The sequence below is a fragment of the Borostomias antarcticus genome (assembly GCF_949987555.1).
Source record: "Borostomias antarcticus genome assembly, chromosome: 11".
In the NCBI taxonomy this organism is placed as follows: Eukaryota; Metazoa; Chordata; class Actinopteri; order Stomiiformes; family Stomiidae; genus Borostomias; species Borostomias antarcticus.
In genome coordinates, this window is record NC_140244.1 from 19,930,729 (window position 1) to 19,945,010 (window position 14,282).

At 45.6% G+C, this 14,282-nt stretch overlaps 1 protein-coding gene across 2 annotated transcripts in view; it reads left to right on the plus strand.

Annotated features, from left to right (window-relative positions):
- slc12a5b (solute carrier family 12 member 5b) overlaps positions 1 to 14,282 on the plus strand; it is a gene marked incomplete at both ends in the record, with an annotated part of 58,691 nt that overhangs the window by 19,831 nt on the left and 24,578 nt on the right. For both annotated transcript variants that reach the window (XM_084446010.1, XM_084446011.1), the window contains 2 exons: positions 10,090 to 10,193; positions 10,865 to 11,005. In XM_084446010.1, coding sequence (XP_084302136.1) covers positions 10,090 to 10,193; positions 10,865 to 11,005 — 245 coding nt within the window. The remainder of the gene's footprint in view (positions 1 to 10,089; positions 10,194 to 10,864; positions 11,006 to 14,282) is intronic.

The window sequence follows — 14,282 nt, forward strand, 5'->3', positions numbered from 1 at the left end:
ATTTTGAGGCTTGCATGGCCATGGGCAGGTTGAATATGGGTCAGCAGTGGTCATCCTCCGCCCTGTGATGTCTGACCTATAAAACGAGGCCAGGGATGGCGGGGATTACAGAAGCTCCTACACATGTCCAGACTACGCCCGCTAACACGCCCGCTAACACGCCGCGCTCACTCAACTCAGGTGAAAGCCATGGGCCCTGACCTTGTACTGACAGCCAGCACCTTTGATACTGTATAAATATTGACGCTGCGGATTAGGGATGCACAATATATCAGCAATCATATCGGTATCAGCTGATGTGAGTCATTTTTTATATATCGGTATCAGTCCGATGTGCAAAACAGGGTCGATGTGAACAGCAGATCATTAATTCCGTCTAGCTGCTGTTGTGTGTGTTGTTGTTGAGAGGAAACAATGTGGTAAATCTATGATTTATCGGCTTTTCCAAATGTTTTGGAAATAGAGACAGTCATTCCATGTCTTTTTCAGTATGTATAACATTTGATTATACAGAACATATCGTCATCTGTAAATATTGGTTATCGGCCATGACAGCAATGTTAATATCTAGCCAAAATTTTCAGATCGGTGCATCCCTACTACAGAACAGTACATCACAGCTTTCATGTCTAATTATTGTCCGTTTCGTTTGATTTTACAGTACATTGCCTGCTTTCACAGTCAGCTCATTTTGAATAACACCGAGGGCCAAGTGAGCGAGAATTTTCTGTGTGAAAGCGATCCTCTTTTTAAGTATCTGACCGTCTTCTTGGCCACTCGCCAACGGAGCTGTTCATTTGAGGCGGGTGTTCATTCCTCCGCCAGCCTCTTTAGTAAGATGATTCTTTTTTTTTTACTTCTCTCGTTCATTTCCTCCACCAGTCAAGTCAGGTCAAAGTCACGGAGCTACTCGTCCTCACACCGCATCATCTGCTCAGTGAGTCTGCTCAGCGAGCCAGCGGTCACCATATGGACATACTGTATGGAGACTTGCTCGTTCATTCAGAGGCATCCCCCAAGCCACCACTCTGCCTCACACAGCAGGAAATCCTGGATGATGACTTTTCAACAAAGATTTAAATAAAATAAAGTTGTTGTGTTTTAAATATCAGTGTTTACACAATATCAGCCATTACTTTATAATATCATGGTGACTTTTCTGTTTTCTTTACAAGCTAGTCATCTTAGCAGACGCTCTTATCCAAAGTGATTTGCAATGCTTTGAGCTAGGGGCTAAGTGCCTGTTGGGGTAAGGCACCTTGCTCAAGGCCACAATGGTAGGCAACTATGGTAGATGGCTAGCACTCAACTTTGAACGTTCAGTCACTCAACTTTGAGCGTTCAGTACACAGAATTTTTCCTTTACCCCGCCAAAGCAATAAACTGGTCACCATTGGCACTGTTGTATCCGTAAAGATCGCTTCAGGGTTAACTCAGGAATTTCAGGTGATTTAAAGTGCACGTCAATCGAGCCAATCGATACGGGCTCTGTGTCTGTCTGTCTGTCTGTCTGTCTGTCTGTCTGTCTGTCTGTCTGTCTGTCTGTCTGTCTGTCTGTCTGTCTGTCTGTCTGTCTCTGTTGGAGCAGACCATAATTTGTCCCTGAGGGAGACAGGGAGACAGGGATCCAGCGAGCTGTCGCTAGTGCCGGGTGGAGAGGAGCGAGGACCGTGACAGCGCTGAGGCAGCTCGTGGGCGGAGAGGGAAAGCAGAGGAAGGGTGAATATCTGGTGATGTCAGTCAGAGGAGAGAGGGAGGTCACGCGGAGGTCACACCTGATCCTCCTCCGACGAGCAGCAGCGAGGCCTGACCTCGGGCTTCCGGGTGGGCGGGGCCGCTGAGAGAAGGGAGAGGAGGCCGAGTAATTGGAGGGAATCGCCTGTGCGATGGAGAAGTTTTCCTCAGTGCAGACTCAAAAGCTGACCTTGTACGGCCCTATTTGTTACTTTCTTCCTGTTGTTCAGTGAGCCTCGCACACACACACACACACACACACACACACACACACACACACACACACACACACACACACACAGGGCTAGATGTGTAGCAGGCTGATACTGGCTCTGCTTCACTGGGAGCGTCTCATATCTGATCAATGACGGTCCACCAATCTACGTAGACTACATGTGGCTCACGGGATGACCAAAGGTGAAAGTTCATGTTGTCAGGGTCTTAAGTGATTGGAAGGATAGGAATGGAGGGATGAATATACAGATAAAACCCTTGTTGTCATGAAATACTTTCTCTAGTTGATCTCCAGTTTTTTTTAACATACTAGGAGTTTGCTTTCGCGTGTGCTGGTGCATAACTTTGAGACAACAGTGGACAGGGTGCAGGAGACGAGGCGGGACAGTGCATGTCTAATCTTCAGTTGGAAGAAAAGAGAGTGAGGACAATTAACTGATCTCCCAGAAGCCTTTACTCTCTGGTCTTTTTGTCATGTTTTACAAATTCCAGAAATGATGATTGCTGCATACTTTGCTACCAGTACACTGATGCACAGACCCTCTGAGAATCTGCTCCCAAGACCTCTCTGAGCAGAACAGGAAATATGGCCTGTGTCACTGTATAAACTTGCTGTGGTGTCATGGAGGATATTTACTACAGTGCCAGGGATAATATTTCAGGGCCGTAGCGAGGGTACCTCACCGGTAATTTATCTATGTTGGCAGCCGACGACATTATGTGAGAAGCAAGAGTGTTGACGCGTTTTAGAGGACTGAGATGGCGTAGGATGTATCTGCAGCTGAGACAATCTGCTCCTGCGGCTCTTAGCTCTGATAGAGCGTTCTGGGAGGTCAAACCAGCAGCCAGGCAGTGGGATGCTTGTCTGCTTGACCTCTGGGTCACCTAATCCCCCTTCCTCAGTCATCCAATCAAAGATAAGATAGGATTTCTGATGTATGACGCTCATGTTTTGAGACTGTGGCTGAAAGTGCACCAGTCAGAGCAGATTGAAAGCCATGTAGCTGATAAATTGGCAGAGTGAAATTTACTATCTACTCATTACTTTCTTACACACACACACACACACACACACACACACACGCACACACACATACAGTACACACACACGCACGCGCGCGCACACACACACACACACACACACACACATTTTGGTTAAATATAGAGAAATCACAAATAATTAAAGGCAGGTTTCATTCAAGTCAAAAGCTATAGCTAGAAATGGGCTTTAAAAGCAGATTGAGATATTAAGAGGATTATTGAATCCTCAAGTGGCTGGCTATTGGAATTATTGAACATACATTACACTGTTATTGTACATACATTACACTATTGTCATACTGTCACACTGTAGTCATACTGTTAAATGTATCATAGTAAAATGACTTAGTTGTAGAATTGTATTAGTTGAGGGAGCGTTCAGGTATGGATAAATTGTATGTCCAATAATGTAGATGCAAGCTCGAATCCTCAAAGCAACACCAAGCTACATAAAAATTGAAATATTTGCTAATCCTATTTGACAGGTAATATGCCTTTAGGGGAATGTGCAGAGTTTCAAAGGATTACATGCTGTATGAGAGCAATTTGGCTAGCTGGTATTTGACTTCTTCCTCCTTGCTTTTAAGATTAGTGTATAATACTATTGGGACTTCTGAAACAGAAACATGACTGTGAGCTCTGAGGTTCAGCCAGGGGCTAATTCTCCCTACGGCGAACCCATACTGCCAATCAGCTCCATCTGAATACAATTATATTCTTGGACAATGGCACTGTGAGAGACGCAGTGCTGAATTTGAACCTCCTGCTGGTCATGTCAGTGTGTTTTCTGCGCATGCAGGCAGGATCAGAAAGCACCCCCAGCGAGGTGCCGACTAACAAAGGGACTTGAATCAAGAGAAAAGTCGAACACTCGTCTCTCCGTTTCTTGTGACATTTAGTTTTATCAACGTTCCAGCCACAGGCTTTCATCACAGTAAATTTAGTCTTGGCCCAAGTCAGCAGGAAGTAAGAGGCAGTGCCAGTCAGACACCAAGGAGGATTTTCACTGTGTTCCACTCACTACTGAACCTGCAGAGTATGCAGATTTGGCCCCAAAGGACATGTATTTACATTTGAGTGAATTTCCCGAGTAGGTAATTCCCTGCCACAGGCTGCCAGACTATGGTTGAGGAGGAATAGGGCACAGCATGCTGCTGTTGGAGTAAATCAGACAATTTTTGTGCGAGGTGCCATGGACAGAGTGATGCAACACTTGTGCTACAGTGCGTCCCGTCTTTAGCTGCTACTGGAGAGGATGGGTAGGAGAGCATCGCATGCCTTTAGATGAACTATATGTACAGAGGAGACCCTCTTGCCATCCCTCTAGGGGGTGTTTTCAAGCGCGCTGTCTGCCTCTCTGTCTAAGCTGCTCCATCAGTAGGTTAATGTATTCAGCACCGGAACGTTCTCCCAGCCTCAACAGTATCTCATGTATATGAATGACACTTGCTTAACCTCTGTCAGTCCATCATTCACAGACTTTTTTTTTAAAGGTCCATACCAGTCTAAATATGATTTAATCTCCTAAAAATAGTCACCCAACGTATATCACATTACCGCAATCCATTTTCCGCAGTAAAGCTCACGTTAAAAGATATTAGCATTTTCGCATTTTACTTACATTTCAAAAATTGAACGTGATGGCTTCAAAACCTATTTCTAAATTGTTCCCTCATTGCGCTGACAAACTCGCCCCAGTTAGTTTCAAATAATTTTCAGTAGTAATTATTTTCGGTTTAACCCTCTTTACACAGCCAACGCCAACGTTCTGTTAACTTCCTGTTTACATGGCAGCCGTTGCTAGGAACGCTGGGTCGAGAATGGTGGATTAGAGAATAGGGCGTAGAAGTTCAATGGATTCAAACAAAAATAATATGAAATAAAAACTACTGAAAATGATTTGAAACTAACTGGGGTGAGTTTGTCAGCGCAAAGCGGGAAAAATTGAAAATGTTTTAAAGCCATCACGTTCAACTTTTGAAATGTAAGTAAAACGCGAAAATGCTAATATCTTTTAACGTGAGCTTTACTCCAGAAAATGGATTGCAGTAATGTGATATACGTTGGGTGCCTAGTTTAAGGAGATCAAATCATATTTAGACTGGTATGGTCCTTTAACTGTGAGAATCCTGAGGAAACAATGTTCACCTCAACAGAGGGTGATTTTGCAGCTGCCCTGTCATGTCTTTTTTCCACCGAACACTGGTTTGAACATTTCACCATAAGGAGGGTCTGCTGATGCTCAGGCTACGCTGTTCAGGCAGACACAGTTCTGCTTTGTCTTCTGACATTGCTGAGCTTGGCTATTTATTTCTCACTCACAGATAAACAACACTGTCAGTGTTCGCCTGTTAGTGTCAAAGCCGGCATGAGACAGCTCCTCTTTCTCAATCTGATATCTACCCTCCAGGAGAGAGTTCCTGTTCCTCAACCTGGGCTGCGTTCCGAATCGCATATTTCTACTTCTTACTACCAGTACCTACTACAGCTGCCCTTAGAAAGTACGTACTTTGCAAGCAGTAGGCATGTAATTGGGACATACTACCTTGTTATAACATTGCGCCTTGAAATTTGCCCACATCCGTCGCTGTCCATAACACGACATTGTGACGCACATTTCCTCTGCGCACAGGATTGTGGGTCAGAATAGCCAGAAAAGCCTGCTGGCTTGCATACTGCAAAATACGACCGGATGTAGTAGGACATCCTGGTATTTTTGCCATACTGCATGTGGCATACTATGTATTGGGACATACTACATCCTGTTTTGGCATACTATATACAGTAGTAGGGTAGTATGCGATTCGGAACGCAGCCCTGGTTTGTCCTACAGGGAGTTGGCAGCTGCTAATTTGATTATGACAAACAGCTGATGTTGTTGTCAGGGGGGTGTGACAGTGTGCTCTCTTCACACATGAGACCAGTGTACCTTTCAGAGATCGATGGAAGACTCCGGGCTGTACCCCCGACCCCCCAGCCAAATCTCCTTCTCTAACCAATCAATTCCAGGGGTTTTGGCTTTCCATAGCCTAGCGGGCTGGCTGGCACACTCCCAACCAGTGTTTTGGCTCAGTCAGTATGGTACTGTAGGAGCTAGTATATCAGTGTTTGAAAACACTACAGTGATTAATCTCTTGTTTCTGTGGTGGTTTTGCTTGTCTTTGACTGATGTGATTATCTGCACCAGAAGCATTACGCAGATTGCAAAAGGGGCAACGGACATGTCTGACTGTGAGCAGATGGGGGTCCGAATGTTTACCGTTCTATCATCATGCCAGACCTGTGCGTGTGACTGATGGTGAGGATTTACCGTTATTTCATGTCAGTCCTGTAATTGTCCATGAGTGGAAGTGAGAGATGCGCAGTAAACACCATTGATCTGGGAGTGGGATCGTGTGGGACGGATTGTGGCACAGCCGGCCAGTCTGCCGGACCTGAGCAGACAAGGAAGAGAGGGTGGTCTACAGACCACGGAGCCTCATCCCTAATGGAGCATTAATCAACATGGGCGTGTGTGCCAGGGACTCAGGGGGCAGTCTGTATGAGAGAACCGTTATCAGAAGGGTATGCACCCTGCAGTCTTAATTAAGGACACTACGGTATATAAGGACACACAAACACACATTCCATCCCTCCCTCCTTCCATCACCCAATGGCGTCTTCCTGGTCAGAAATGAGGTCTCTGAGGCCCCTTCCATCTCTCTATCCCTCCTGCTGCTATGATGGTCTCGGTGGAGGTGGGTGGGTGGGTGGGGGGCTGTCAGCAGCTGGAGAGGCTGAGCTGAGGGAGGGATAGAGGGAGGGAGGGAGAGAGGGAGGGAGGGAGGGAGGGAGGGAGAGAGGGAGAGAGGGAGGGAGGGAGGTAGTCAGCTGGCTCACAGCTGAAGTGTCTGAACGTCCTTCTTCTGAAGGATCAATACAGCAGGTAGAGGACAAACAGGCTGTATGTAAATCTAAGGGAGGTCAAATCAATCTAGCCCAACCCCGCCCCTCTGAAACACACACACACACACACACACACACACACACACACACACACACACACATACACACACACACACACATCCACAGACAGCACAGGCAGGAGAGCTACATTCTAAGCATGTCCAATTCCTCTGCACGATGGTACAATGTATTTAATTCAAAACAATTCTATGATTAATAGTCAATGATGGCAGGAGTTCAATATGAATGCAAATGAGGCCATCGGCAACATACAGTAATATCATGCACAAGGGCATGGCGAAAAAACATGCGTCTATTTCCAATATGCATACAGGTAGCTGGTAACTAATTTAGCACGTTTGAGGACATCATGCCTTTGAATGGGTCAATAAGAAATGAAAATGGATGGTGTACTGCCTGGCATATTGCAAGGCCGTGTTCGCTGATTACATGGATGTGTTTAATGACATAGCCCACTCTATCTTGAATGGCTCCCACTGGGCCCTCAGGGGCGAGGTCCACTTCAGGTAAATGAAGAATCAATCTGGGTCATTGTGCATCGCACAGCTGCGGCTTGGATGACAGGATGGAGGGACACCATAGAGACCCATGTGTTTACTGCATACGACTCTAGGATCCCGGCTACAGGAGTTAACATCGTACCACAACTGCGTACCAGGATGGTGTAGCGCCGTGTGAAACGCTAGTCAATGGTGTCGGTGTGAGACCTCAATAATACATGTAGATCCCCCTGTAATGTGCTTCACTGTGCTGCATCCCACACATGCCAGGAATATGTTAAGTCCAGATACTGCTGAATCAATGACTTTACAATCCTGTTATACAACACAGGTCACACAGAGCCCAGGTTCATGAGATTCAGAAATAGAATAGATAATAAGATAGAATAATAATAGAATAGATAATAAGCACCCTGTAGGTTGTTAAGAGTCCAAGCCACATACTGTTGAGGGTAAAAGGAGCAAACTCTCACATGAAGTGTTTAGCTGATGTTGACTGGCAAGGTGAGGATTTGCACCTGTGCAGTTTCAATTTAGTCCAAGGGATTAAAACCACTAAAAGCAGAACAACAAATAAAACAAAGATTAAGACAGTCTTTAATACGTAACTCACACAAAGAAAGATGGCTGTACAAACAATTAGCATATGTAGAGACTTATTTTCAGAGTAGAAAAGGGAGTATTATTAAGAATTTACCATAATCTTCTCAGGAGTCTCGTCTCTTTGAAAATACTCTGCAATTGTTCCTTCATCCTACCCTCCAGTCCATCGTTGATTTGAAGGGTGGATAGTACGGTGTGTGTGTGTGGTCCTGTCCTGTGGTGGTATGTGTGAGTGGGCAAATGCTGTGTTCCAGTTGTATGGGAAACAGCGCTTTTCCCGAGTTCGACGTCAAAATCATCATCAAATACGTCACCTGAACCTGGTTTTCCGCCATTTTACCCGGTGTTAAAAATCAACCCCGACCTCATCAATGTCAGCTGCTGACGTCAAATCAAGATGGCTACTCCACACATTAACAATAAGTGAAAAGTGTAATACTGTAAGACTGTTTATTAGCACTTATGTGTTGTTTGTGTCTCATTAAATCAGTTGTACACATACAGTAGTATTGTCAAACTGTTATCTAAGGACATGTAGCTATGGTGTTTGTATGCTGAAAAATGGTGTAATGCGTTATCAACTGGTATTGGTAAAAATGGCTAACTTAGGGGCGAAACAGTTTTTTTTGTGTGTGCGTTTTTTCACCTGTTGTTTCAGGAACGCATTTAGCTAGGTCATCATGTCATACGACGCCAAATCCCCTCCACTGATACAACTGGAAAGCAGCACAATGCTCCAGAGGGCAGGCCCTCTATTCTGGGCTGGTATTCACACAAGCCCTGACCACAGATGCTGGAAACAGCATGGCTTTGATGCACTGCAGTGGGATTTTAGTATTCCTCTCCTGCCTTCTGAGAAGTTTCTCTCCTGGGACTCTCGCATGGAGGGGAAGGGAGGCAGCCAGTGCCCATCTCTGCCACTATGCTGCTCTATAAATAGGCCCTGTGCACAGAGCCTGTGGCGAGCAGGGGACACAATCACACCCCCAGGCTGGACCAGAGGGGACACAGCGCAAGCAATCTGAAAAGTATCGATTGGACTACAGTATGAGAGGGGTGTGTGTGTGTGTGTGTGTGTGTGTGTATGTGTGTGTGTGTGTGTGTGTGTATGTGTGCGTGTGTTTGTGTGTGTGTGTGTGTGTGTGTGTAAGGACTAATCCTCCAGAGGGCAGGGCCTCTATTCTGGGCTGGTAACTGTCTCTATTTTTGCTGTATAATTTTCACCGCTAAATGAGAATAAAAGAGAAACTCTTTTAATAGGTCCTTGCAGAGGCCTTGATACTGTAGATCCTTGTCATGCCAAACACCTAAAAATACTCGGATTGCGCTACATTTCACAGGAGAGCATACTGAGACTGGTTAAATTACACCCTGTGTTTCCCGTCTAGGAAAAGCACATTTATCATAGTTTTTCCAACGCATTTACGGGTGCTCCATTGACTTCCATTGTAGCCCAGTGAGAGCCTGCATAAAAACGGCAGCTAGCTCAATACTGGAACGATCAGTGAAATTATGGTCTTTATGTTTCAGGTTCATGGTAGACAGATCTCAAATAGGGCTACATGTCCAAATAAGCACACAACCCCTTTAACATCTGCATACAGCATGTACTGTATATCTGTCTCTTTATATGTTTCATTACCCTGAGGGATTCCAAGTGTGATATTATAAATACACACTAAGATGATGAACACACATCATTTGTAGACTTGAGAAAAAGGTCTAATTCGCTGCATGAACCCTCACCAAACAACGCTTGCACAGATCCATCTAATTAGACTTTTCTCTGACTCTGGTGTATTACCCTAGTGAGCTTCTATAATCAAATCTGGAACGATGAATAATTTCACTGAGCTTGAAGCTAACATCACTTACTAATAAATAACACATTCATATTCATAGGCACCAAATCATTTTTTCTATCCCGTTTGTGTGTGTGTGTGTGTGTGTGTGTGTGTGTGTGTGTGTGTGTGTGTGTGTGTGTGTGTGTGTGTGTGTGTGTGTGCTGCAGGTGATGGGAACCCCAAGGAGAGCAGTCCCTTCATAAACAGCAGCAGTACCAGTGATGTGGAGAAGACCCAGCAGTATGATGGCAAGAACATGGCCCTGTTTGAGGTCAGTGCACATCGTACTTGAATACTCATGTGGAGACAATATGTCGTCAAGTCAAATTCATTTTTAAACAACTCACGTTGACCAAAGTGCTGTACAAATCAGGGCATCACAATAAAAAAGACTAAAAATAAAAACACCCACATAAGCATCAATAAAGACAGCACATAGTTAAAAATTACAAAACATAGACATAGGCACACACATGCTAGACATGCTACTGTATGTATTTTCAGTAAATGCCAGAAGGCATATTGAGTTCTGCTGTACTGATATTTGTGTCTGTGTGTCCCCCGGTATCTTTGTATGTGTGTGTGTCTGTGTGTGTGTGTGTGTGTGTCTGTGTGTGTGTGTGTATGTGTGTGTGTATGTCTGTGTGTCTGCGTGTGTCTGCGTGTGTCTGTGTGTGTGTGTGTGTGTGTGTGTGTGTGTGTCTGTGTGTGTCTGCGTGTGTCTGCATGTGTCTGTGTGTGCGTGTGTGTGTGTGTGTGTCTGTGTGTGTGTGTATGTATGTGTGTCTGTGTGTGTGTGTGTGTGTGTCTGTGCGTGCGTGTGTGTGTCTGTGTGTGTGTGTGTGTGTGTGTGTGTCTGTGCGTGTGTGTGTGTGTGTGTGTGTGTGTGTGTGTGCGTGTGTCTGTGTCTGTGCGTGCGTGTGTGTCCATCTGTCCATGCAGGAGGAGATGGACACCAGCCCGATGGTGTCCTCTCTGCTCAGCAGTCTGGCCAACTACTCCAACCTGCCACAGGGCAGCAAAGAGCACGAAGAGGCAGAGAACAACGAAGAAGGGGCGCGGCCTTCCAAAAAACCCATCAAGGTAGATCCATCCATCTGGTTATCCGTTATATCCTCATTAAGCACTGAAATTAGGACAACAAACAACAACATCCATCATACAATCACAAAACTGACAGGCATAAGGGAAGGTGGTATGTTGTACATTTGTTTTTAATCCTCGGAACGGGGAAAATGTGCCACCATAAAGTCCCAGATGTTTCTCCGGAGGACTCCTGTAAGAAGTACAGCGTCCTGTAATCTGCCGGCGAGGCGGGGTGTGTGATTGGACAGATTAAATCTTGGAAGCCACTCGCAGCCCTGACTCATCACTCCACCACTGAGCTCCCCCGTCTATAAACCGGAGTCACAACTCTTAAATCTCATTACTGCCTTTGAGCTGATCGGAGGTGGTGGAGTGTGTCCCTCCCGGGCCTCCGTCCTCCACCTGGCTAGCCCCGTGCTGAAGAAAGAAAGAAAAGGGTAGATTATTAATGACCTCATCCCCAACGCTTAGAGCCGGACACATTATTGATGGGCTTGTGCGCCGGTCTTTTTTTTTCCCAGCCGTTACACAGCAGTTGTTTGATCATTTATCAGGCCTCAGCTGAGTTACGTTAACTGTAGGCCCATTTTCACGCAGTGTGTGCACTGGAGCACAAAACTGATACAACAGCCTGTTCTCTCTATCTGCTCTACTGAGTCAGGTTACTTCCTCCTCTCTCCCCTTTCATCATCCTATACTGAAAGCCAAGAGGCCAGAATGGACCCAAATGAAACTGTATGAGAATAAACTGTACTATGAGCAGATGTGAGAACTTTGTTGCATCACACCAGCCTTACTCAACAGCGTGAAACTCCTACTAATGGGTCCGGAAGTCTATTTTTTCTGTTTTCACCCATACAGACAGATTCAGAGGAAGAACTCTGAGTCTCAGTTCAGTTCATTAAACAGGTATTCTGTACCGTGGATGGCAGTGTTGTGCTGTGCAGTGATAAGAGACAGATAGAGTGGTGCTGTCCCAGAGTAATCTCTGCCGCATGTACAGTAGTGAGGGGCCATTATGATAGAGCCATCTGGAGGGTCTGGCAGGCCAAGGGCCAAGCCTGTCAGTGTCACTGCCGTGGGCTACCTCTAGCTGGCTCTCCCCTTCGGACACGGCAGACCTAAGGAAAATTATATCCCTCTCTCCATACATATTGTATATTATATTTCCTCCTCAACTCATGGCCCTGGGTTCCACCATGTTTGATGAGTTTTAGACAGTTAATGTCAAGAATGTCAGAGAGACAATTTCATCTTGTGCCGTGCTTGACATCATCAGTGGTACCACATCCTGTCATGACAAAAAGGTTTTATGGAAAACTGGGATTAAAACTGCCATCTTATCCGCTTAAATATTGGTTTTAGAGGCAACCAATATAATGGAACAAATATCTCATCCTGCATCATAATGACAAAAGTCCCACATGACCAGATAGCAGGTACTGCCATCTGTGAATGAAGCAAAGTTCTGTATGACAGCACTTTCTTATGGACTCCTATGTACAGTATGGTGGATTTTGTATCTACTTCAGTCAAAAATGTTTAATACAGTATTTAGACAGACATTGTGGGGATAATTACATTTTTCTATCACATATAGAAAGACAGGCACATAAGCAGAATTTATCTCTCCATCATCGGGTTGTCCACAGATGGGGCTCCCATCTTTGTCTCCAGTTATCGCGGCCCTCCATAAACCTGGCGATCACATCGGTGGTCTCCACTTCCGCATCCATCTTAAGTATGTCCACGGATGTTTTGGTAGGACGTCCTCACGACTTGCGTGATGGAGATGGCTCCCATAACACCAGCTCGCTGGCCAGAAGCTCACTGTGTTTGTAGCAGTGCCCAGCCAGCCTCATTCTCCTTACTGCCATCTTCCCACTTGGCCTCTCTCTCCGTACAGATCTTCAATACTGACAACCGTGTTATGACTCATGTCCAGTGCTGCACATAGCATCTGTCCAACGACCTCTGCAGGGGGTGGCTCAGGGTCCAGCTCTCACAGCCATACAGGAGAACGGCCTCCACCGTGACGTTGGAGAAGTGCAGCTTGGTTTCACGGGGGAGGTTGGATTTCCACACGTTGGTTATGCCGTTTAGAGCTCTCCACCTGAGCGGCTTCCTCACTTTGAGTTCCTGCTCCTTCAGAGCAGTACCTTTAGCTGTCATTAGGGGCAGATGTTCCAGGGTGTTATAGGTGATTACCTCAGTTTTCTTGGCGTTCAGTCAAAGACCCACCTTGGCACATTCCTTTTCCACTCTGGTCAGGAGCTCTTGTGCTTGCCTCACGTGGTAAGATATCAGGCTGATGTCGTTGGCGTAATCCAGGTCTGTTAGGACTACAGCGGGATACCTTCTCGACCTTCTAGGTGTCATAGTGAAGCCGAGATCCTCCTCCCTGACCTGGATTGCCTGCCTCAGTGTGTAGTCCAGGACTATTATAAAGAGGAAGGGTGCAAGGGTGTCCCCCTTATAACACTCCCGCCATGATGTCAAAATCCTCACTGTTGCCGTCCGGTGTCGACGTTGCACTTGTGTTCGAATACATGGTCCCTATGGCCCGAGGTTAATTGGAGGGAACACCATAGGCCTTAAGGATTTTCCTCATGACGCCTCTATGTATTGAGTCAAATGCCAATCAATAAAGCACAGCACCGCTGTCATGTTGTTCTTCTTCACCTCCTCGATGATCCTCCTTAGGGGAAAGATCTGAGTTACTGTGGACCTCTCCCCTCTCGAAAGCCATTCTGGTCCTTTCTCAAGTGGGGGTCGATGGTGATCTGCAGCCTGTTGAGTATCATGCGGTTGTACATCTTTTCAATGATACAGGTCATGTTGTGGTAGTTGTCTGGCTTTGTGAGATGCCCAGATTTAGGCACTGGAATGATGTTGGAGAGAGACCATATCAGGCTTGTTATTTTTCATTAGGTCAAGGTTGCAGATGTCCAAGGTGATGTCATCAAGGTCGCAGTTCTAAAAGACCTCTGGGGGAACGTCGTCTGGCCCAGCACTCTTTCCCTGCTCCCTGCTTCTCCATGGCAACAAGACAACTATGCTGGTCATTAGCAAATGTGGGAATGCTAGTTGCATAGACACCCTCACATATGACTAGGGAGATATGTGTGAAAGTTTGCACAGATAAACTAAAAACACATTCCTTGAGATTTCATTGTATTTTAAAGTGTGCTCTATAAATAAAATAAACTCATCACCTTGCTTTCTATGAGACACAGATGACAGAAGCCAGAGTTTTTTTTTTAGCTTAATTGTC